The sequence below is a fragment of the Bufo bufo genome, chromosome 11 (genome assembly GCF_905171765.1).
Source record: "Bufo bufo chromosome 11, aBufBuf1.1, whole genome shotgun sequence".
In the NCBI taxonomy this organism is placed as follows: Eukaryota; Metazoa; Chordata; class Amphibia; order Anura; family Bufonidae; genus Bufo; species Bufo bufo.
Genome location: NC_053399.1, coordinates 95,908,584 through 95,935,408, shown reverse-complemented (window position 1 = coordinate 95,935,408; position 26,825 = coordinate 95,908,584). Strand labels below are relative to the sequence as shown.

The window sequence follows — 26,825 nt, the reverse complement described above, 5'->3', positions numbered from 1 at the left end:
AGTAGGAGTGGTCTTCCGTTTTGTCTTTGGCAGAGTTTGCCATAAAAAATCGTAGTCAGGAGTCCCCTGGTGAGTCACCAGTTTTTTGGGGCCTATGGATTTCACCTGCAGTTTGGCCCATTTTCTGGTTCTAATACTTCTGGTATCCCTGAGGAAGAATGTTTTTCATCATCATTGTCATCAATATGGCCAAAAATTCAAAATACCTTGAAAAATATGGGCAACAAATATAAATGCGTGGCTGACAGGAAACGTATGAATGGTCCGGACCTAAGTGTTGGGTGATTCTTTGTGGCTGTCCACAAGAAACATTAAGTTGAAGGTACCTTCCTGGAAGTTAGGTCCAAGGTTTATCGGCCCATATAAGATCACGGCCATATTAATCCTGTAGCTTTTTGTCTTGAACTTCCTCAGGCCCTGAAAATTCATAATGTGTTCCATTGGTCTTTGTTGAAAAAAAAATGCGGACTTTTACAGCCATCTTCCTTGCCACCCGCTCTGGTCATGGTGGATGGTAATTTGAAATTTGAGATCGCAAAAATAGTTGAATCTCGAGTTCTCTGTGGATCCCTTCAATATCTTGTCCACTGGAGAGGTTATGGACCGGAGGAGAGGATGTGGATGCCGGCATCCGACGTTAATGCCAATCGTTTAGTGAATGCCTTTCATAGATCTCACCCGGATAAGGTCGGTCCTGGGTGCCCGGAGGTCACCCGTAGAAGGGGGGGTACTGTCATGGACGTTCCCGTGGCAGGTACCAGGAGATCGGAGAGACTGGTTACTCGTGGGTTAAATTGACAAGTTCACTGTGGATCTTATTGTGTCTGTGTTTTGGTGAATGCCACACCCCTTGCTTCAGGTGTTGCTTGTTGTTAAACTACCTTTCCCATAAATAGCAGCTTCTCATTCTTGGAGGTGCGGTTCATAGATTTTCTTCCTGCCTTCTAACTAGCTGGTCGGTTGTACTCTGTGATGCTTCTGGAGTTGCCAGTTTTCTATTTTCAGATAAGTCTTGTCTGTTCTTATTGTTTTGTGTTTATCTGGGCCTGAAACAGAGACTTCCATTCGTCCATCTGGGGAGGAATGGGTTGTCTCTGGTCCTAACCTCATTCCAGGGCCTTATAGGGATATAAGGGCCTAGGTATCCAGCATATGAATATTCCTACCTTCAAGGTCTATTCATATTGATATGTAGTTAGGGCCCGGATTAGGGTTGTTTAGGAGGTGACCTGTTTCTTCCCTAGTTTCCAGGCCTAGTTACTGTTCCCCTTCCCTCCATTGTTTAGTGTGGAGTTTTTCCCCCACATTGATTGTGACAGACTAGCTCGGTAGGGGAATAGCTGAGAGGAGGAGCTAACACTTTTTTGCTTAGTGTCGCCTCCTAGTGCCAGCAGCTATACCCATGGTCTCCTAATGATACGAGCGAGAAAATTATTTTTCAGCTGCACAGTGTCTGTGAAACAGGAATGACACACGGACAGCAAAAAACAGACAAACTGATCCTTCACCGAGGCATCTGTTCATTGACCATCATAAACCACCTTTTCACTGATTTGAGCACGGACACAGACATGTGAATGAGGCTTAATATTGGCACCAATTACCGCATAAACTAGTAAACGCTCGGTCACCGGGTAATTAGAATCTTTAAACAGAATTAAAACTCATTAGTCGATAGCAGATCCTGCTTTGTAATTAGGGATTTTCCTAAGTCATGACGTAAAGTCATGATTTTATTAAAGACACGGAGGCGAGTATTTGCTTAACTCTTTCTTTACTGAAAAATAGCAGCAAAGACAATTGAAGAAAAAAACCATAAGAATGTCCATGGTAACAGCTCCTCCCCTTCTACCCCTATATAAGGGACATCACTGGCTGGACACTTCCTCTTTCTTTGCAGTCTTCAACGGCGAAAACTGGACTCTGGAACGGACAATAACAACCGGAACAGCAGCCGTAGAACAATCAAACGGAACCTCTGGAAGGTGAACATCAGACGATGGATGACCAAAGTGCATCAACCTGGAGGGAAGAGAAAAAACAAACATCATGGCAGCAACTCACCCAACTGTATTGTTCTCGAACAAGCACGGCAGCCCAAATACTTCACATGCCGTAACAGACAGATAAATAATAACGAACAGTATAAAGACCCTAAAACCCAGCAGGGAGGGTGAAACTGCAATGGGCGGGAAATACTCGCCTCCGTGTCTTTAATAAAATCATGACTTTACGTCATGACTTAGGAAAATCCCTAATTTTATTACAAGACACGGAGGCTCATATTTGCAAGTTTAAAGCTGGGCAATAACTGAAGCAAAAACGTGAGGATCTGGCCTGAAATAGAATTCCCGAAAGGTAGAGACTCGGGACCAATCCGCTAACTGCATGACATCCTCCAAACGGGCACCAGCCACCGACAAAGAGGTAGCCGCCGCTCCCCGAACCGAATGCGCGGTGAAGATGGAAGTATCAATACCAGAGAGGGAAAGTATCCACTTAACCCAACGGGAAAGCGTAACACTGGTAACCGGGGAAAAAGGGCGACGAAAAGAGATGAACAACTGCGGGGAATCCCGAGAGCGAAAAGCTACGGTGCGAGACTCGTACTCCCGTAAACAAGCCACGGGGCACAGCTGCAGAGAAGAAGGAAAAGACGGGTAAGTAACCGACTTGATACCCGTCTTAGTGCGACGGGATATATTGAACAGCACCCCTTGAGGCGTAAAATAACGCGCGTCAATATCTAAAGCCCGTACGTCCGAGACGCGCTTACAAGATACTAAACAAAGAACGGTCACCAACTTGGCGGATAACTGCCGAAGAGACAGCAACGAATTGAGGGGCCAACCCTCCAGAAATCTGAGAACCGTCGCAACGTCCCAAGTGGTAGAGAAACGCGGCCTAGGAGGACGCGACAACCGAGACCCACGTAACAGACGACAGATCAACGGGTGTTGACCAGCGGGGCAACCATCAAATCCGGAATGTCTAGCAGAAATCGCCGAGCGGTAGACGTTCAGGGTACGGTAAGCTTTACCCGCCTCAAAGAGAGAAGTGAGGAACTGAAGAACCGCGACTACAGGGGCTTGAACGGGATCCAAGTCCCGTGGATTGCACCAACGAACCCAGACGTCCCAAGCCGCCTGGTAGGCTCGTCTAGTGCCTGGAGCCCAAGCCGACTCCAACAGCTGTCTGGTTGCTGTGGAAAACTCAGAGGAATCCCAGGGCCCCCTGAAACCCGGCAAGCTAGAAGCTGCAGAGAGCCGTCTAGCAGAAGAGGATGAAGGTGACCAAAAGGGTCGAGCAAAAGCTGTGGAAACGACGGCAGGAGCCGAGGCTCCTCCGCGAGAAGATGCAGTAACTGAGGAAACCACGATTGTGTCTGCCAGAAGGGAACCACAAGGACCAACTGAGCCATCTGGCGACGGACCTGGGCGAGTACCCGAGGGATGAGAGCGAACGGAGGAAAGGCATAATGGAGGGAACCCTCCCAGTTCTGGAGGAAAGCATCCACGGCCTCTGCCTGAGGATCCGGACGCCAACTGAAGTACCTGGGCAGTTGCGTGTTCAGGCGAGACGCGAACAGATCGATGCAACATGGGCCCCAAAGAGACACAATATCTCGGAAGACCCCCGGATCCAACCTCCAGTCGCTGGAGTCCGAAATGCAACGAGAACTCCAGTCGGCCAATGTGTTGTGGAGACCTGGAATGTATTCCGCCACCACCGAAATTCCCCTGGAAAGACAAAACTCCCAAAAATCTTTGGCCAGATAGGCCAAAACCCTGGACCGCGTTCCCCCCAGGCAATTCACGTAACGGACCGCAGAGACATTGTCCATACGAAGGCGAATACACGCCCGTACGGAACCCTGAGCAAAGCTGCGGATCGCGAAAGAGCCCGCTAAGAGTTCGAGGGCATTGATGTGAAGATGAGTCTCCTCCGGAGACCATGCTCCACCCGTGGATACTCCTTGACAGTGTGCTCCCCACCCCCTCAGACTGGCATCTGACTCGATGACCAGATCCGGAAGAGGACCGAATATCGCTTGACCATTCCATACCGACAAGTTGTGTATCCACCACATCAATTCGTCCCTGGTCTCTGTGTCCAAGACAAGAGTGTCTGAATAAGAGGCCCCTGCTCGAAGGTGAGCAATCTTCAGTCTCTATAGAGCCCGATAATGAAGAGGGGCAGGGAATATCGCCTGAATGGAGGAAGTGAGGAGACCGATCAGGCGAGCAAGGTGACGGAGAGATAACTGAGGAAGCAAGAGAGCATGCCGAATTTCCTTGCGTATTGATTTGACCTTGGTTAAGGGCAGACTGAGGGACTGATCCAAAGAGTTCACGGAAAAACCGAGAAACTCTACCGAGGTGTCCGGGACCAGACATGATTTTTCTAGGTTGAGAACAAAACCCAGCCCTTGAAGCAGGGACTTGGCCATCTCTAAATGATACAACAGAAGGGAAGGATTCTGGGCCATGATCAGGATATCGTCCAAATAAATAATTAGACGCACCCCTCTCGCCCTGAGCCAAGCCACTACCGGCTTCATGATCTTCGTAAAGCACCACGGGGCGGATGACAGGCCAAACGGGAGGCACGTAAACCGCCAAGTCTGGCCGTTCCATAAGAACTGCAGGAGATCTCGAGATGGAGGAGCTACTAGGACCGTTAAATACGCATCCTTCAGATCCAGTTTGACGAACCAGTCTCCCGGCAGAAGCATATCCCGGAGCAGATGGATGCCCTCCATCTTGAAATGCCTGTAGCGAACGAAGACATTTAGATGTTTGAGATTTATGACTGGCCGAAACTGGCCACCTTTCTTTTGTACCAGGAAGATACTGCTCAAAACCCCTGTGAAGGGATGGGGAGACAATTCTATGGCCCCTTTGAATAGAAGGGATGACAGTTCTGAATTTAGGAGCGACCGGTCCGAGGTCGGACCCCCCCAAACAGCGGGAAGGCCCTGCGGGATGGATACTAGCTCGATGGTAAAACCCCGGACCGTAGACAGGACCCACTGGTCTGAGGTGATCCCTGACCACACATGGAAAAAGTGACGGAGTCTTCCCCCAACCTGCAGGGAACTCAGGGGCGGCACACAAGGAGGACTTACCATATGGGCGCCTTGAGCCCGGAGTGCCACGGAAACCTCTGGAACGGGAAGGACCTCCGCGGGACGGAAAGAAGGTGGGCTGGTACCTGGAGTCCTGCAGCGACTGTCGATAAGTAAAGGAGCCACGGCCCGTGCCTTTGGGCTGAAAGTTGGAGCGGCCGGACAATCGACCCCTAGGATTGCCGGCCCTGGAGGAAAAATGCGCTTGAAAGACGCGGCGCATAGAGCTCTGCGCTTTATCAAGGGCCGTAAAGGCGCCCACATACTTCCCCAACTCTTTTATGAAGGGGTCCCCAAACAATAGGCCTTGCGCCTCTTTCCCGGATTCCGTCAGGGATAAATTTGCCAATTTAGGCTCAATTTTCATTAGGATGGCCTTTCTTCTTTCAATGGCTATAGAAGTATTAACATTGCCAGCAAGGCAAATCGCTCTTTGGGCCCAACCGCTAAGATCCTCAGGATCTACCTGGGTGCCCGCTGCCTTTGCAGATTCGGCTAAGTAAAAAATTTTGGCCAGCGGACCTGTCATATCCAATAATTTATCCTGACAGGCTTTTAATGCGGAGTCTAAGCCTTTACGCGGGTTGAACCCCGTTTTAGCTAGAAATTGCACCACTTTTGGGTCCACACTAGGTGTCTCACAAATCCTGTGGGGGATCAGGGGTCGTGGGCACTCTGCCCGAAGCTTACTGCGAGCTTCTTTGGAGAGGGGAGTACGAATCCTTGCTTCCAAATATTGCGCCACATGAGTGGCGGGAAGCCATTCTGAGGACCTAGGATGGTGTAACTGGTCCGGATTAAATAGGGGGTCACCAGAATCTGGGATCCAGAATAGTGTCCTTGCCGGACTCTAAAGGGTCTATATCGGTCCCCGCTGATTTAGCCGGGTCCTCCTCAATAGCAGGATCTACTGCCACATCATTTAAATTATCTTCCCCAGAATAAAGGGGGTAATCATCATACGCCTCCTCAACGGACTCTGCGTCCGAATCAGAAACCTGCTCCGGTAAGGACCGGGCGGTCTTCCATGCACGTGCCCTTTCTGCCGGGTGTGAATTAGCTCTTTTGCGCGATTTGACTGCGCATTCATTGGATGGGCCAGAACCCACATTCACATTTGTTCTGGAGGCAGGAGGGGGCATAACAGGGTTAGTTTGAGCCCTTAGGGCCTGGGATATAGTGTGTGATAAGGACTCGGAAACTGTCCCCATAGCAGCAACTATTGCATCTGAAATAGACTGCTGGAGATTAGCAGCCTGCATCTCCTGAGCCGGGACATCATTAACCCTATGAGGGGGGGAAGGTGAGACCTGACTGGATCTTCTCACCGGTACCGAACTGGCAGGGGACACAGGGACTAAAGACATTTTGAGATATGTACCTGAGGAGTAGGTCACCCCAACAGATAGCAGAAAAAACGCTGGCAAGAGAGTAGGAAACCGAACGAGCGATGCGGACAGCACTGTGTAGCAATGATCCGACGAGGAGCGCAGGAGCAAGAGCCCTCCCCTTTCCAGAGAGAAAGAGAAGGAGGAGAAAGATGGCGTCCGAGAATCTCGCCAAGAAACGCGAGATCTCGGCGACTGAGGGGAGAAAAACAAAGATGGCGCCTGAGAATCCCGTCCGACGAGATGTGAGACGCCGAAGCCCGGGAAAACAGCGCGGGAAAGCACAGGTAAGGAGAAGGAGCGACAGTAGACAAAATGGCCGAAATATAACTAAGGGGCTATCGAAAACGGCACCGAACAGCCGGAGACCGACCCGGTGTCACAGGGGTGAAACGGGAGGGATCGCAAGCGGCACAATTAAACCCTGCCAGTCGGGACAAATCAACAGGGTACACAATAAGGAAATGGCCCTGAAAGATAACCCTAAGAACCCCTGTTCCAGAAGGAACTGGGGTAAAGGATATAATCCAAACACAATCTCCAAAAGGTACCCCTCAGAAACTAAAAAGGAGAAATCAATAAGACAATTAAAATGAAAGAAATTTTAGACCACTTATCTGAGCTGGAGCAGCAAAGAAAGAGGAAGTGTCCAGCCAGTGGTGTCCCTTATATAGGGGTAGAAGGGGTGGAGCTGTTACCATGGACATTCTTATGGTTTTTTTCTTCAATTGTCTTTGCTGCTATTTTTCAGTAAAGAAAGAGTTAAGCAAATATGAGCCTCCGTGTCTTGTAATAAAATCCTGATCTGCTGCCGGCAAACGATGATTCAGTGTTGTTACATAGCGAGCTTTCCAGACATCACCAGTCCCTTCATCAGGCGTCCTACAAGGATGTATGAAGAAACAATAAGAACAGAGACATAGGGGGATGAAGGGACATTTAAAAAACAGAATATCAAAGATCTTGCCAATGAGTCCTTAATTATATGACAGGTAAGGGGTGTGAAAGTTTTATGGTCTCTAAATTGATGTCATCTCAGAGACCTGGTGCCACCACTATGTCCATTCATTCCCCCATGTCTCTGTTCTTATAGGACATATAGTGCTGTTTCTTCATATATTGTAGTACACCTGATGAAGGGATTGGTGATGTCTGGAAAGATCACTATGTAACATCATTACTTCTATTTTTGTTAGCCATTAAAAGGTATCAAACCTGCAAGACTCTGATTCAGTTTCTCTTAATGAGAGCACTGAACCAAAGGGGAGATCTACAAAACACATAAGATTGTAGACATCCCATGTTCAGGAGATCTATTCACTGACTGGTCTGATGTCAGGAGGAAACCTCACAATACAACCTCACTAATGCTGGGGGCGCTGTTTTCTCTTCTAGTCTGCGGTACAATGAATTATCTGAAGAGGAGAAGGAAGCCATAAGAAAACTGAAAGAGCAGAAACCAAATATGATTATATCTTCCTGAACAGAGAAGAAGTCGGATTCCTCTCAGTGATGAGCAGATAACAGGACTTTGGTGGAGAAGACGTCTTCAGAGGTCTGGTATTAGGAGCGTCTCCTGGTGCATTATGGGTAATATCACTGATCTACAGATGATAAGGAAATGTCTAATATTATAATAAAGATGATACCAGAAATGTTCTTCTCCAGCTAATTATATGTCCAGTAACTAAATCCCTTCATAATGAGCCCAAATCCAGGCCTATGGGATGTAGCAGCGTCTTCTGAAGGTCATGTAGGTTGTCAGCAGTATAATACGGGTTGTTACACCGGAGGAGGCCGCACATTGCACACAGTGTAACTAATAATAATAGCATTCTTAACCCTTTCATGACCAAAGGTCATTGATGCCCCATGTCCAGGTCAAAATTTACAAATCTGACATGCGTCATTTTATGTGGTAAAATCTTTGGAACACTTTCATTTATCCAAGCCATTCTGAGATTGTTTTCTCATGACACATTGTACTTCATGACAGTTATAAATTTGAGTCCATATATTTAACCTTTATTTATGGAAAAATCCCAAATTTACCAAAAATTTTAAAAAATTTGCAATTTTCAAAATTTCTATTTCTCTGCTTCTAAAACAGAAAGTGATACCTCATAAAATATTTATTACTTAACATTCCCCATATGTCTACTTTATGTTGGCATCACTTTGGAAATGTCATTTTATTTTTTTAGGACGTTACAAGGCTTAGAAGTTTAGAAGCAATTCTTAAAATTTTAAAGAAAATTTCCAGAACCCACTTTTTAAGGACCAGTTCAGGTCTGAAGTCACTTCGTGGGGCTTACATAGTGGATACCCCCCCATAAATGACCCCATTGTAGAAACTACACCCCTCAAGTTACTCAAAACTGATTTTACAAACTTTGTTAGCCCTTTAGGTGTTCCACAAGAATTAAAGGAAAATGGAAATGACATTTCTAACTTAACTTTTTTGGCAGATTTTCCATTTTATTACATTTTTTTCTTTAACACATTGAGGATTAACAGCCAAACAAAACTCAATATTTATTACTCTGATTCTGCGGTTTACAGAAACACCCCACATGTGGTCGTAAACATATGTAAGGGCGCACGGCAGGGCGCAGAAGGAAAAGAGAGCCATATGGTTTTTGGAAGGCAGATTGGACTGGTTTTAGATGCCATGTCCCATTTAAAGCCCCCTGATGCACCCCTACAGTAGAAACTCCCAAAAAGCAACCCTATTTTGGAAACTAGGGGATAAGGTGTTAGTTTTATTGGTACTATTTCGGGGTACATATGATTTTTAATAACTCTATATTACGTTTTTTGTGAGGCAAGGTAACCCAAAAATTGCTGTTTTGGCACCGTTTTTTTTATTTTTTACAACATTCATCTGACAGGGTAGATCATGTGCTATTTTTATAGAGCAGGTTGTTACGGACGCAGTGATATCAAATATGTCTACTATTGTTTGTTTGTTTGTTTCAGTTTTACATAATAAAGCATTTTTGAAAAAGAAATTATGTTTTTGTGTCTCCATTTTCTGAACGCCATATGTTTTGTATTTTTCTGCCGATCGTCTTGTGCAGGGGCTCGTTTTTTGCAGAAAGAGTTGAGGTTTTTATTGGTACCATATTTGGGTACATAGGATTTTTTGATCATTCATTATTACACTTTATGGGGCAAGGTGACCAAAAAATTGTTTTTTATTTATTTATACAGCGTTCATCTGAGGGGTTAGGTCATGTGACAGTTTTATAGAGCAGATCGTTACGGACGTGGCAATACCCAATATATATACTTTTTCTTATTTATTTAAGTTTTACACAATAATAGCATTTCTGAAACCAAAATAAATATGTTTTAGTGTCTCTATAGTCTGAGAGCCATAGCTTTTTTATTTTTTGGGCGATTGTCTTAAATAGGGACTCTTTTGCGGGATGAGGTAACGGTTTGATTGGTACTATTTTGGGGTGTATTTTTGATCGCTTGGTGTTGCACTTTTTGTTATGTAAGGTGACAAAAATAGCTTTTTTTTTTACACAGTTTTTATATTTTTTATGGTGTTTATTGGACTGGGTCGATCATGTGATTTATTATAGAGATGGTCGTTACGGACGCGGTGATACCTAATATGTGTGTTTTTTTTTCCATTTTTTTATAGGAAAAGGCAATTAATTTTTTACATTTACATCTTTATTTATTTATTTTTACTTTTATTATTTTAACTTTATTTATTTTTTTACTAAGTCCCTCTTGGATCTTGAAGATCCAGTGGGGCTGATGGCTGTACTATACTTTGCAATGCTCTTGCATTACAAAGTACAACACTACCAGATTTCCTGTAGGTAGCAACACCAGGCGCCTTTGCAAAGCGTCTGGTTGCCATGGCAACCATCGGGCGCTCCAATCGCAGCGCGGCAGCCCCGATGGTTGAGAGAGGGAGCCCCCTCCCTCTATTAACCCCATGGATGCCGCTGCCGCGGCATCTATGGGGTTACAGCAGTGTCAGCATAGAGCTGACACTCACTGCTGATGGCGGCGGCTCAGGAATGGCTTTTACTTATCCAAGCGATTCTGAGATTGTTTTCTCACAATACATCATACTTCATGATGGTGAAAATTTTAGTCAATATAATTCACGTTTATTAAAAAATCCTAATTTTACATAAAATTTTGAAAAATTAGCAATTTTCAAAATTAGAATTTATCTGCTTTTAAGGCCTCCTTCACACGAACATTTTTTTTTCAGTTTACAGGCTGTTTTTTGCGTTGCGTATACGGAACCATTCATTTCAATGGTTCCGCAAAAAAAAACGGAATGAACGCAAAATGTATGCATTCCATTTCCGTATTTACGTTAAAAGATAGAGCAAGTCCTATTATTGCCCGCAAGTCACGTTCCGTGGCTCCATACAAGTCAATGGGTCTTCTAAATAACATATATACGGAATGCATCCTTATCCGTTCCGTTTTTGCTGATCTTTAATTGTTCCACAAGAATTAAAGGAAAAAGGAAATGACATTTTTAAATATAACTTTTTTTGGCAGATTATCTATTTTAATTAATTTTTGCCTGTAACACATCAAGAGTTAACAGCCAAATAAAACGCAATATTTATTACCCCGATTCAGCAATTTACAGAAACACCCCATATGTGGTTGTAAACTTCTGTACGGGCACACGACAGGGGCAGAGGGGAAGGAGCACCATATGGATTTTGGAGGGCAGATTTGAAGACACCCAATGCACCCCTAGTGTAGAAACTCAAATAAGTGACCCCATTGAAGGCAACAGAAAATTGCATTAGACTTGTCAGTAAAAGCAAAAAAAGGAGGAGACCACTGTGGTACTCAGCAGAAGTGGCCCAAATCATTAAAAATAAAAAGCTAGCATTTTGTAATTATAAAAAAACCCAGAGCAATGAAGATAAGGAAATCTACAAGATTAGGCAGAGAGAGGCCAAGCAAGTTATAAGAACTTCTAAAGCGCAGGCAGAAGAAAAACTAGCTCAGTCTATGAAAAAAGGGGATAAGACATTCTTCAGATATATAAATGAAAAAAGGAAATTAAAACAAGGAATAACTAAATTAAAAACAAAGGACGGAAGGTATGTAGAAGAGAATAAAGGGCTAGCCGACTGCCTTAATGAATACTTCTGTTCAGTTTTTACAAAAGAAAAAGGAGAAGGACCTCCACTAGAAAGAATGACTAATAAATCGTTTGATGCATGTATCTTTACAGAGGAAGATGTTCTAAGTTTGCTGTCTAAGGTGAAGACAAATAAGTCACAGGGGCCTGATGAGATACACCCAAAATTATTAAAAGAGCTTAGTGGTGAGCTGGCAAAACCGTTAACAGATTTATTTAACCAATCATTAGTAACAGGAGTCGTCCCGGAAGATTGGAAATTGGCAAATGTCGTGCCCATTCACAAGAAAGGTAGTAGGGAGGAATCGAGCAACTATAGACCAGTGAGTCTGACATCAATAGTAGGCAAATTAATGGAAACCCTATTAAAGGATAGGATTGTGGAACATCTAAAATCCCATGGATTGCAAGATGAAAAACAACATGGGTTTACTTCAGGGAGATCATGTCAAACAAATCTTATAGATTTTTTTGACTGGGTGAATAAAATAATAGACGGTGGAGGTGCAGTAGACATCGCATATCTAGACTTTAGTAAGGCTTTTGACACTGTCCCACATAGAAGACTTATCAATAAACTGAAGTCATTGAGCATGGACTCCCATATTGTTGAGTGGATTAGGCAGTGGCTGAGTGACAGACAACAGAGGGTTGTAGTCAATGGAGAACATTCAAAACAAGGTCATGTTACCAGTGGGGTTCCACAGGGATCTGTACTGGGACCGATTTTGTTTAATATCATCATAAGTGATATTGCAAAAGGCCTCGCTGGTAAGGTTTGTCTTTTTGCTGATGACACAAAGATATGTAACAGGGTTGATGTTCCTGGAGGGAAACGCCAAATGGAAAAGGATTTAGGAAAACTAGAAGAATGGTCAGAACTCTGGAAACTGAAATTTAATGTAGATAAGTGCAAGATAATGCACCTGGGGCGTAAAAACCCAAGGGCAGAATATAGAATATTTGACTCAGTCCTGACCTCAGTATCTGAGGAAAGGGATTTAGGAGTAATTATTTCAGAAGACTTAAAGGTAGGAAGACAATGTAATAGAGCAGCACGAAATGCCAGCAGAATGCTTGGATGTATAGGGAGAGGTATAAGCAGTAGAAAGAGTGAAGTGCTTATGCCGCTGTACAGAACACTGGTGAGACCTCACTTGGAGTATTGTGCGCAGTACTGGAGGCCATATCTCCAGAAGGATATAGATACTCTAGAGAGAGTTCAGAGAAGAGCTACTAAACTAGTACATGGATTGCAGGATAAAACTTACCAGGAAATGTTAAAGGACCTTAACATGTATAGCTTGGAAGAAAGACGAGACAGAGGGGATATGATAGAAACTTTTAAATACATAAAGGGAATCAACTCGGTAAAGGAAGAGAGCATATTTAAAAGAAGAAAAACTACCACAAGAGGACACAGTTTTAAATTAGAGGGGCAAAGGTTTAAAAGTAATATAAGGAAGTATTACTTTACTGAGAGAGTAGTGGATGAATGGAATAGCCTTCCTGCAGAAGTGGTAGCTGCAAATACAGTGAAGGGGTTTAAGCATGCATAGGATAGGCATAAGGCCATCCTTCATATAAGATAAGGGCCGGGGGCTATCCATAGTATTCAGTATATTGGGCAGACTAGATGGGCCAAATGGTTCTTATCTGCCGACACATTCTATGTTTCTATGTTTTGGAAATTATAGGATAAGGTGACCTTTTATTGGTGCATTTTGTCGCATATATGACTTTTGAGTGCATTATATTACGCTTTTTGTGAGGCAAGGTAACCAAAAAATTGCTGTTCTGGCAGTTTTTCTTTTTTTTTACGGTGTTCACCTGACAGGTTAGATCGTGTGCTATTTTTATAGAGCAGGTTGTTATGGAGGCGACAATATCAAATATGGCTACTTTTATTTTGTTTCAGTTTTACATAATAAAGCATTTTTGAAAAACAATCATGTTTTTATGTCTCCATTTTCTGAAAGCTATATCTTTTTGATTTTTTGGGCGATTTGTCCCAGTTATCTCAGTTAGGGTCTAATTTTTTGTGGGCTGAGATGACGGTTTGATTGGTATTATTTTTGGGTACATATGACTTTTTGATCGCTTGGTATTACACTTTGTGTTTGTAAAACACTTAATTTTTTTTACTATGGGATTTTACAGGGTCTGATCCCCGTTTCATGCAGCACAATATATTATCACTGAATTACACCGTGTAAGGCCTCATGCACACGGTCGTCGTACGGCGGTTCCGTGCGGTTCCCAATGCACGGGCAACGTCTGTGCGGCAGCCGGACGGATCGAGACCCATTCAAATTGAATGGGTCCGTGATCCGTCCGCACCTCAAAATAGAACATGTTCTATTTTTGCGTTGCGGAGGCACGGGCAGAAACACAGCAGAAGTACTCCGTAGTGCTTCCGATCTGTGCTTCTGTTCCGCATATCTGTGATTGCGGAGCCATTCAAGTGAAATACGGCCACGGGCACACAACGGCCGTGTGCATGAGGCCTAATACACTTTTCTCTATACTTTCCGAGACAGTAAACCCTTAGGCCTCCTGCACACAACTGTATGTCTTTTTCAGTGTTTTTTGGGCCGTTTTTCCTTTCCGTAGTGTTTCCGGTTCCGTTCCGTTTTTCCGTATGGCATATACAGTATACAGTAATTATATAGAAAAAATTGGGCAGGGCATAAAATTTTCAATAGATGGTTCCATAAAGATACGGGAGACATATATGGATGCATTTCCATTTGTGTTCCGTTTTTTTTGCAGACCCGTTGACTTGAAAGGAGCCACGGAACGTGATTTGCGGGCAATAATAGAACATGTTCTATCTTTCAACGGAACGGAAAAAACGGAATGCATACGGAGTACATTCCGTATTTTTTGCGGAACCATTGAAATTAATGGTTCCATATACGGACTGTATACGGAACGCAAAAATCAGCCCGTAAACGCAAAAAAACCAAAAACGGTCGTGTGCAATAGGCCTTAGGCCCGGTCCACATAAAATTGGAACCCTTTGTCGTATATATGACAGTAAAATCTCCATTTATCTGAATATAAAAGCGTAGTAGACTAGGACTATGCAGAAAAATCTGGGCAATATATGGGGGCAGATGGGCGGTGAATGCAGCTGTATTCCTAGACAGTATGAAACTATGGAGGTATTTGCTCAGCTACAGTATTTTTGCATAGCAGTGAATAGAGAGCATGCCTCTCAATCAGAGCTAATTGTATTTGCTCTACTGCTCCAAATTGTCTTGATCCTAGGATTTTACATGCATGGGAGAATCAACACTGACACCAGGCAAGAGTCAAAGCAGGTCTCATTTATTCACGGAAGTTAAGCAGTTTATAAGTACATCAGAGAGGGCATCCCCCTTAAGGTTCGTGGCATTGTGCCATTGGCTAGAATACAAAAATCTGAAAAGAGATAACACTTGGCATCTGCGCATTGTTTTACTATCTGTGGTATGCAAACTATGTAACTATCTAAGTGCCAGCGCCATCTTGTAATGGCTTCTCACTAACAGCAGTACAGCGTACGTCATATATGACACATCAAGGAGGAGGGTTGGGTACATAAGACGTTGTCTGAGAGCTGGAGGATATGGGGACCATCTTGGTTGATCAGGAATGATATCCACATCTCTATCACCACACATGCGCAGTGTGCTCTACTTCACTTCAGGAGCCCACTTCTGGAGATAGGAGCAGGTCCAGAGTAGGTATTCGCACTTATCTGACATTGATGGCCGTATCTTAGCGATTCCTCAATCCTTTACCTACGAATCGGATGCTGTCAGTCTCAAATTCAAACAATGAAGTGGAAAACGCTGCGGAGGAACTGAAGTAGGGCTGCAACGATTAATCAAAGTTATCGATAATATTCGATAACGGGATTCGTTGTCAACGAATTCTGTTATCGAATAATCGGCTGATTCGTTGCTATGCGTGCGGGAGCGGGCGGACAGGCGCTATGCCTGCGGGTCCTTAACCGACAGTCACTTTTACTTCAACTTTAAATCAGCGCATCTTTATTACCTTACAATGAAGCTCCAGTAACAGGCAGAGCGGGCGGCAGCGTAACGTCACTTACTCACGTGACGCGCCTGCTTCATTCATAAAGTGGGCGGAGCAGATGCGTCACATGGGTGAGTGACGTTACGCCGCCGCCCGCTCTGCCTGTTAGTGGAACTTCATTGTAAGGTAATAAAGATGCGCTGATTTAAAGTTGAAGTAAAAGTTACTGCCAGTTAAGGAATAGTTTACTGCTGTGAGCGGCGGGGCCTGGGCTGTTATGGGGAGGGGGATCTGTGGATGGCACTGTTATGGGGAGGGGATCTGTGGATGACACATATAGCAAGATGCTATATAGTGTCATCCACAGATCCCCCCCCCCCATAAGTGTCATCCACAGATCCCCCCCATAAGTGTGTCATCCACAGATTCCCCCATAACAGTGTGTCATCCAATGTTCCCCCTTAAAGCAATAGAACAAAGGACTGTGGGACTTTGAAAGTCACAGACACTGTGATGTGTAAAGAAGCAATAATTTATTACATAGAAAATGTCAAGTGACAAAAGCTAGCCTACAAATATTAACAAACATACACCATCCATAGTGGATGGATACACCATCCATTTGGTGGCATAGTGAGGCTGTGAGGCTGCAAGCATGGCTCAAAATAACACAAACACTTTTTTTTTATTTGCCATTTTTTATTAACAAAGTGCTGGTCACCTCAGTCAGCCTCCTCCACCAGCATACTGGTGGCAATTGATCAGGCAAACTGGCAGCACGCTGGCGGCAATTGATGGGCACAGTGGGGCAAACTGGCAACAATTGATGGGCACAGTGGCTGTGTTTGATGGGCACAGTGGCTGTGTTTGAGGGGCAGAGTGGCTGCGTTTAATGGGTACAGTGGCTGCGTTTAATGGGTACAGTGGCTGCGTTTGATGGGTACAGTGGCTGCGTTTGATGAGCAGAGTGGCTGCGTTTGATCGGCACAGTGGCTGCGTTTGATGGGCAAAGTGGCGAAAATTGACGAGTGGCACAGTGGCTGCGTGTGTTGGCACAGTGGCTGCGTGTGATGGCACAGTGGCTGCATGTGATGGCACAGGGGCTGCATGTGATGGCACAGGGGCTGCATGTGATGGCACAGGGGCTGCATGTGATGGCACAGGGGCTGCATGTGATGGCACAGTGGCGACAATTGATGGCACAGTGGCTGCATGTGATGGCACAGTGGCTGCGTTAGGTGGCACAGTGGCTGCATGATGGGCATAGTGGCGACAATTGATGGCACAGTGGCTACGGTTGGTGGGCACAGAGTGGCTGCATGTGATGGCACAGTGAAGCTGCAATTAATGTTTTTTTTTTTTTTTACAGAAAAGGCAAGCTTAAAATAACACAAAATCATTTCTTTAAACTGCTTTTTTTTATTAAAAAAATTATGATCATCTCAGTCCAATCCCCCCTGAGATGACCATAATTTTTTTAATAAAAAAATTAGTTTGTTATTTGTATTACATTATTTTCTTACTTTTTACAGTCTGTGTGTGAGTAGCAGCTAGTGAAGGCAGGCTCCTCGTGGCTTGTTCTTCACGCGCCGACACAGCTCCCTGTAGGCTGCGCGAGTCCTCCCTCTCTCACCTCACACCTCGCCTCCGGCGTGAGCCGCGTGACGTCACACGGCGCACGCCGGTGGTATCAACCAAATGAATCCTCCATGGGGGGGGGGGGCGAGGAAACGCAGAGGAGGAAAGGGAGCCCGAGCCAGGAGCGCAGTCGGCACAAAATTCATAGGGGGAGAGAAGGAGCAGCGCTGACATGGCTGGTGTGGACGGTGTAGGCGGGTGCAGGAGCGCACTCAGCACAGCAAGCACAGCAAGTGGCGCTTGGCTAATGTGGTACAGTGAAGCTGTACACTGCTGGCACTTCACCTGCGCCCCCCTCCTGTCCGCAAATGGTAGCGCCCAGGGCACCCGCTCCTTCGGCCCCTGCCTTGTACCGGCCCTGCATGCACACCACCGTGTGCTGGCTGAGCCTGTGCTGCGGACAGTCGCCAAATTTAAAATACATATAATATAGCTGGGATGCTTAGGAGGATATAAGCAATCTAATGTCACGGCTGAGGATGGGGAAAACCCTCAGCCGTGCGATGCCAGAAGATGTTGGTCGTTGCAAGGCCAGGACAGGAATCGGGGAGCAGGTCACCTCCTATCATATCCCTAATTCGGACCCTGTCTCCTAGCCGTATGAGCTAACCCTGATGGTAGGAGGGCTCATACTCTGGATCTTAAGATTCCTACTAGCCCTCAGGGTGGCCCTGGACTAGGAGCAGGGTAAGACTACCTGTTCCTCCTAGATACGGACAAACAGGAATCTCACTGCCAAGCTACAAGGAAAGGGGGACATAACTTATGGCAATGGCAGGTAAATGCAACAAGTACAACACCTACCTGCCACAGACATAAAGCCTGGAACCCATGCAGAAGCGCTGCTGTCCACAAGAACACAAACGGACACAGCACACATCACACATCACACAGGAACCCAGGACCATAAGCTGCAATAGACAAGCATGCCAAAGACACACCTTCATAATATCATGTATAACATAAACTTATGACCACAAGGGTGGCCCTCACTGGCAGATGGTATATAACCAGGAGGATGACTCCAGCTAACCATGACTGAAGTTCCCCTCAGACTACTGATCTTAACTGAGGCTAAATAGCCCTTGTAGCCACACCCACACAAAGACACACCCAGTGTTCACACAAAGAAGGGACTTAACCCTTCCTACACCAGGCAAGGGATGGAAGCCACTTAAAGGGGAAAGTGCACACATAACTCAAACCCCGTGCACACCAGACATAGAAAAGACACACCTAACAAAGACGGGTTGCCAGGTGCAACCGCATGCACATTGCAGCAAGCTGCCAAGCACCAGCTCAGGCTGCTATATTGCGACATACAAAATAACATGTTGCCAGCGGCAACCACAAGTGAGGCAACATACTAGCAGCCCTCACCTGTGGTTGAACAACCAAACCAGACCGCAGGCAACAGCATGCGGTTCAGGAGTCACAACCATGACCAGTGGTCGTGACATCTAAGGCCTCATGCACACGAAGGTGTATATTCTTTCCATGTCCATTCCGGGTTTTTTTGCGGGCCGTATACGGAACCATTCATTTCAATGGGTCCGCAAAATAAACGGAAGTTACTCGTATGTCCGTACTTCTGTTCCACAAAAAAGGATAGGACTGTTCTATTAGGCGTCAGCTGTTCCGTTCCGCAAAATACGGAATGCACACGGACGTCATCCGTATTTTATGCAGAACCGTTTTTTGCGGACCGCAAAATGCATACGGTCGTGTGCAAGAGGCCTAAGTCTGAGAGGACACAATAACCCCTTTAAGCAGTGCATGTTGATGAAGTCAGCTGGCACATGCCCACTGGGGCAGGTCTGTGAACAATACCGTGCCATGAGCTTTTAATTTACTTTTTTACTAGGCCATCAGCACCTGCAATGACTGAAAATAATCTAACACAGCAATCTAACTCCTGTTATACAGTGGGGGAAATAATTATTTGACCCCTCACTGATTTTGTAAGTTTGTCCAATGACAAAGAAATAAAGTCTCAGAACAGTATCATTTCAATGGTAGGTTTATTGTAACAGTGGCAGATAGCACATCAAAAGGAAAATCGAAAAAATAACTTTAAATAAAAGATAGCAACTGATTTGCATTTCATTGAGTGAAATAAGTATTTGAACCCCTACCAACCATTAAGAGTTCTGGCTCCCACAGAGTGGTTAGACACTTCTACTCAATTAGTCACCCTCATTAAGGACACCTGTCTTAACTAGTCACCTGTATAAAAGACACCTGTCCACAGAATCAATCAATCAAGCAGACTCCAAACTCTCCAACATGGGAAAGACCAAAGAGCTGTCCAAGGATGTCAGAGACAAAATTGTAGACCTGCACAAGGCTGGAATGGGCTACAAAACCATTAGCAAGAAGCTGGGAGAGAAGGTGACAACTGTTGGTGCGATTGTTCGAAAATGGAAGGAGCACAAAATGACCATCAATCGACCTCGCTCTGGGGCTCCACGCAAGATCTCACCTCGTGGGGTGTCAATGGTACTGATAAAGGTGAAAAAGCATCCTAGAACTACACGGGAGGAGTTAGTTAATGACCTCAAATTAGCAGGGACCACAGTCACCAAGAAAACCATTGGAAACACATTACACCGCAATGGATTAAAATCCTGCAGGGCTCGCAAGGTCCCCCTGCTCAGGAAGGCACATGTGCAGGCCCGTCTGAAGTTTGCCAATGAACACCTGAATGATTCAGAGAGTGACTGGGAGAAGGTGCTGTGGTCTGATGAGACCAAAATAGAGCTCTTTGGCATTAACTCAACTCGCTGTGTTTGGAGGAAGAAAAATGCTGCCTATGACCCCCAAAACACCGTCCCCACCGTCAAGCATGGGGGTGGAAACATTTTGCTTTGGGGGTGTTTTTCTGCTAAGGGCACAGGACAACTTATTCGCATAAACGGGAAAATGGACGGAGCCATGTATCGTGAAATCCTGAGCGACAACCTCCTTCCCTCTGCCAGGAAACTGAAAATGGGTCGTGGATGGGTGTTCCAGCACGACAATGACCCAAAACATACAGCAAAGGCAACAAAGGAGTGGCTCAAGAAGAAGAACATTAAGGTCATGGAGTGGCCTAGTCAGTCTCCGGACCTTAATCCAATCGAAAACCTATGGAGGGAGCTCAAGCTCAGAGTTGCACAGAGACAGCCTCGAAACCTTAGGGATTTAGAGATGATCTGCAAAGAGGAGTGGACCAACATTCCTCCTAAAATGTGCGCAAACTTGGTCATCAATTACAAGAAACGTTTGACCTCTGTGCTTGCAAACAAGGGTTTTTCCACCAAGTATTAAGTCTTTTTTTGTTAGAGGGTTCAAATACTTATTTCACTCAATGAAATGCAAATCAGTTGCTATCTTTTATTTAAAGTTATTTTTTCGATTTTCCTTTTGATGTGCTATCTGCCACTGTTACAATAAACCTACCATTGAAATGATACTGTTCTGAGACTTTTCATTTCTTTGTCATTGGACAAACTTACAAAATCAGTGAGGGGTCAAATAATTATTTCCCCCACTGTAGGTGCCAGAAAAAAAAAGGTGTCAAGAGTTTGCAGCAAATGGTCTAAATTGGCCTTTTCAATCATTAGTGCATGGACAGCTTAAACCAGGAACTCATAAAGGAAACAGGTTCTTGGCAATAACCAAAGGCAATGACCTCTCCCAACTGGTTCAGGACCCGACTAGAGGGACGGCCATACTGGACTTAGTATTAACCAATAGGCCTGACAAAACAACAGATGTGCAGGTCGGGAGACACCTGGGAAATAGTGACCATAAAGTAATAACCTTCCAATTATCATTCAAAAGAGCGTTTCTACAGGGAGGAACAAAAATACCAAACTTCAAGAAAGCTAAATTTAGCCAACTAAGAGAGGCCATAGGCCTAACTAACTGGGACAAAGTCCTCAAAAATAAAAATACAGCCATAAAATGGGATATCTTTAAAATCATCCTAAAATCTCATTGTGAGAGGTACATACCGTATGGGAATAAAAGGTTAAGGAACAAAAAGAAACCAATGTGGATAAATAGAACTGTAAAGAAAGCAATAAATTACAAAAAGAAAGCATAAAAATCACTAAAACAGGAGGGTAACACGGAAGCACTGAAAAACTATAAGGAAAAAAATAAAACATGTAAAAAACAAATAAAAGCAGCCAAACTAGAGACCGAGAGATTAATTGCCAGAGAGAGTAAAACTAACCCTAAAATGTTCTTCAATTATATAAATGTTAAAAAGTATAAATCTGAAGGTGTCGGCCCTTTAAAGAGTAATGAGGGGGGAGTCGCAGAGAGCGATGAGGAGAAAGCAAAGCTGTTAAAAAAAAAAATTCTCCAATGTATTCACTGAGGGAAATAAACTGTCAGATGACATGCAGAATGTAAAAATAAATTCCCCATTAAAAGTGTCCTGTCTGACCCAGGAAGAAGTACATCAGCGACTTAAAAAGATTAAAATAGACAAATCGCCAGGACCAGATGGCATACACCCCCGTATCCTAAGGGAATTAAGTAATGTCATAGCCAGACCCTTATTTCTGATATTTACAGACTCTATACTGACAGGGAATGTCCCACAGGATTGGCGCATGGCAAATGTGGTGCCAATATTCAAAAAAGGTCCAAAAACAGAGCCTGGAAACTATAGGCCGGTAAGTTTAACATCTGTTGTGGGTAAACTGTTTGAAGGTTTTCTGAGAGATGCTATCTTAGAGCATCTCAACGGAAATAAGCAAATAACGCCATATCAGCATGGCTTCGTGAGGGATCGGTCATGCCAAACTAATTTAATCAGTTTCTATGAGGAGGTAAGTTCTAGACTTGACAGCGGCGAATCAATGGATGTCTTGTATCTGGACTTCTCCAAAGCATTTGACAATGTGCCACATAAAAGGTTAGTATATAAAATGAGAATGCTCGGACTGGGAGAAAACGTCTGTAAGTGGGTAAGTAACTGGCTCAATGATAGAAAACAGAGGGTGGTTATTAACGGTACATACTCAGATTGGGTCACTGTCACTAGTGGAGTACCTCAGGGGTCAGTCTTGGGCCCTATTCTCTTCAATATATTTATTAATGATCTTGTAGAAGGCTTGCATAGTAAAATATCAATTTTCGCTGATGACACTAAACTGTGTAAAGTAATTAACACTGAAGAGGACAGTATACTGTATATATACTACAGAGGACAGTATACTGTATATATACTACAGAGGACAGTATACTGTATATACACTACAGAGGACAGTATACTATATATATACTACAGAGGACAGTATATTGTATATATACTACAGAGGACAGTATATTGTATATATACTACAGAGGACAGTATATTGTATATATACTACAGAGGACAGTATACTGTATATATACTACAGAGGACAGTATACTGTATATATACTACAGAGGACAGTATACGGTATATATACTACAGAGGACAGTATACTGTATATACACTACAGAGGACAGTATACTACTACAGAGGGATCTGGATAGATTGGAGGCTTGGGCAGATAAATGGCAGATTAGGTTTAACACTGACAAATGTAAAGTTATGCACATGGGAAGGAATAATGCAAGTCACCCGTACATACTAAATGGTAAAACACTCGGTAACACTGACATGGAAAAGGATCCAGGATTTTTAATAAACCGCAAACTAAGCTGTAAAAAACAGTGTCAGGCAGCTGCTGCCAAGGCCAATAAGATAATGGATTGCATCAGAAGGGGCATAGATGCCCGTGATGAGAACATAGTCCTACCACTTTACAAATCGCTAGTCAGACCACAGATGGAGGACTGTGTACAGTTCTGGGCTCCAGTGAACAAGTTACTATGTATATGTACTATGTATAAATATATCAGGGGTCAGTACAGAGATCTATCCCATCATCTATTTATCCCCGTGACTGTGACGAGGGGACATCCTCTGCGTCTGGAGGAAAGAAGGTTTGTACACAAACATAGAAAAGGATTCTTTACGGTAAGAGCAGTGAGACTATGGAGCTCTCTGCCTGAGGAGGTGGTGATGGTAAGTACAATTCAGGAATTCAGGAGGGGCCTGGATGTATTTCTGGAGTGTAATAATATTACTAACGGGGTGTGGCCTGACTGGGGATGTGAGAGGACGTGCAGAGCTGAGCTCCCAGCTGAACATCCTGTAATCCATTCTTCTCCCCGTCCATCTGGGGCTGTAACGGCTCACCGATACAACAAAGTGCTTGCCCAGGGGTCCTGCTACCGTACCGCTCCGCCATGCGCCGTCAAAAGGCCAAAGAGAAGGAGGGAAAGGACGGTGAAAGAGTCCCCTCAGCAAGGCAAGATGGCACCGGACAGTCAGTGAAGCTGCTGGATGTGGCAGCGTGACTGGAAAAGTTTGCTCACACCACTAAATGTGTTCATCCTGCGCCGGCTCTGAACGCATACGCTGCCGCTGTTAAAGGGTTTCTACCACTTAGTTTTCACATAATTAGCTTTCAGACACTAGTGATCCGCTAGTGTCTGCTCTACCAAACAATCCTAATATAATAGCTTTTTGTGCAGCCGTTTCGCAAAAAAAACTAACTTATATGGATATGCTAATGAGCCTCTAGGTGCTATGCGGGCGTCTTTTCAGCACCTAGAGGCTCGGTCTACCTTCACAAAATGCCGCTCAGCGCGTCCCTCCAGCCCGCCCATCTCCTCTGGAATCTGATCCTCCCTCTGAGCCAGCGGACGAAATCTCGGGCCTGCGCCGCGCGCGTCTGTCTTAGTAACTAGCGAGTGTTGTGTCCTTGGCAACATGATGCGGTGTGACGTCAGGCGCGTGGGAGGAACGAGCTGTTCACAACACATAGGTCAGGTGACCATGATGACGTCTGGTGATGCGGAGGTATGAACATGTGAGTGCGAACGAGATCTCGCTGATTCCTGCGATGCTAGACGTGCACGCGATGTTGCCATGTACACACAGGACGCTTTGCAGTCAGGCATGCGCATTAGCGCTTGGTGGACGCCAACATGCAGCTGGAATGTATTGCGACATGATTACTCCTTGGAGGTAAGAACTCAGGTGCGATCATCTACATGCAAAACAAGCATTGGGATTTCTGCCCAATGGGATGCCTTTGCTTGGGGAATAGGTATCTACCCACACACCAATGATTGGAGTGGATTGTTGGGGGCGGAATAAGTATTTTACTATTTATATGTGGAACCAATAGATGTACATTGTATGCTTGCAAAGGCTGAGGACAGCCAAAACGTTGCATTGTCTGTCTGCACATATGCTTTGAAATACCCCATAACAGTGTCATCCACAGATCCCCCATAACAGTGTGTCATCCACAGATCCCCCCCCCCATAAGTGTCATCCTCAGATCCCCCCATAACAGTGTGTCATCCACAGATTCCCCTATAACAGTGTGTCATCCACAGATCCCCCCATAACAGTGTGTCATCCACAGATCCCCCCATAAGTGTGTCATCCACAGATCCCCCCATAACAGTGTGTCATCCACAGATCCCCCCATAACAGTGTGTCATCCACAGATCCCCCCATAACAGTGTGTCATCCACAGATTCCCCCCCCATAACAGTGTGTCATCCACAGATCCCCCCCATAACAGTGTGTCATCCACAGATCCCCCCCATAACAGTGTGTCATCCACAGATCCCCCCCCATAACAGTGTGTCATCCACAGATTCCCCTATAACAGTGTGTCATCCACAGATCCCCCCATAACAGTGTGTCATCCACAGATCCCCCCATAAGTGTGTCATCCACAGATCCCCCCATAACAGTGTGTCATCCACAGATCCCCCCATAACAGTGTGTCATCCACAGATTCCCCCCCCCATAACAGTGTGTCATCCACAGATCCCCCCCATAACAGTGTGTCATCCACAGATCTCCCCCCATAACAGTGTGTCATCCACAGATCCCCCCCATAACAGTGTGTCATCCACAGATTCCCCTATAACAGTGTGTCATCCACAGATCCCCCCATAACAGTGTGTCATCCACAGATTCCCCCCCCCATAACAGTGTGTCATCCACAGATCCCCCCCATAACAGTGTGTCATCCACAGATCTCCCCCCATAACAGTGTGTCATCCACAGATCCCCCCCCATAACAGTGTGTCATCCACGGATCCCCCCCATAACAGTGGCATCCACAGATCCCCCATAACAGTGCCATCCACAGATCCCCCCATAAGTGTGTAATCCACAGATCCCCCATAACAGTGTGTAATCCACAGATCCCCCCATAAGTGTGTCATCCACAGATCCCCCATAACAGTGTAATCCACAGATCCCCCATAACAGTGCCATCCACAATTTGTTTTAATATGGCCTTTAAACATAATTTTTCAAGTAAAATCATATAAACCCCTCTTTTTTTTTTGTCATTTTGGTGTTTTTTTCCCGATTAATCGATTAAATTATCAACAACTAATCGATTATTCAAATAATCGTTAGCTGTAGCCCTAAACTGAAGCCAGACCTGATATCATAGTTTTCTATGGGATTGTTGTCATACATCTGGTCTACAGTTGTGATGCTGGATGCAAAATAGTGCCAGACAGGAAAATGCTGCACGCTCATGGCGCCATCAGTGGATAGATTCCAGATCCGTGCACTGAAGTGCGGTGCAGATATATCGGTTGTGTCCGGCTCCTAGCCTAAAATAGCTGGCTGGACACAGCCTACATATGTGAAGGGGGCTTAATAGGTGTGTAATATATATATCCATATCATATATCACATGTACAGCAAATACGTTTGTCACATCGGCCCAAGTCTAGACGTCCACGTCTGGAAATGACGCCAAGAGCTCCCCTAGTGGTGAGAAGAGAGAGGTGTCACTGCTTTTTTGTAGCATCCTAATCATAAGGGCTCATGCACACGACCGTGTGCTGGCTGAGGCCCGTGCTGCGGACAGCAAATTACTGTGGGGAAGCCACATGCGGATCGCGGACCTATTCACTTGATGCACTACTTTTTCGCGGTGCGGAGGCACGTACAGTAAACCCACGGAGGCACTCCGTAGTGCTTCTGTGGGCTTCCGATCCGTACCTCCATCCGCATCTCCTGGATTGCGGACCCATTTAAGTGAATGGGTCCGTGATGCTGGAGGCACACGGCCAGTGCCCGTGTATTGCGAACCCGCGGTATGCGGGCCGCAATACGGCCATGTGCATGAGCCCTAAGTTTCACATGGCTAGGCAACCCATTATTATAGACCCTAGGTGAGACCCCAAATATAACAAACTCCCACACCAGACCCCAGAATTAATAGATTCCCAGACCAAACTAAAATTAAAACAGACTCCCAAATTCATACAGACCTCAGATTGCACCTAGAATATTTTATTGACTACTGCTTCCCCTATAACCAGCACCCAAACCATCTGCCCCTAAATGCAGACCTCAGAGCAGATGGGAAAAAAAAAATACTCCCATCATCTCCTCCTCCGGGTGCCGCTACCACTCTGGCTC

General features: G+C 45.0%; 1 protein-coding gene across 3 annotated transcripts in view; it reads left to right on the top strand.

The window, feature by feature from the left end:
• The window catches only part of LOC120981731 (NACHT, LRR and PYD domains-containing protein 3-like), a 190,574-nt gene that overhangs the window by 81,417 nt on the left and 82,332 nt on the right, over positions 1–26,825 (top strand). Inside the window, exon 11 of one of the 3 annotated variants that reach the window (XM_040411411.1) lies at positions 7,912–8,317. The exons of the other annotated variants lie outside the window; for them this stretch is intronic. Within the exon in view, the coding sequence (XP_040267345.1) occupies positions 7,912–7,999 (88 nt within the window). The 3' untranslated portion in view covers positions 8,000–8,317. Of the gene's footprint in view, positions 1–7,911; positions 8,318–26,825 lie in introns of those variants that run through there. 3 annotated transcript variants of the gene reach the window in all.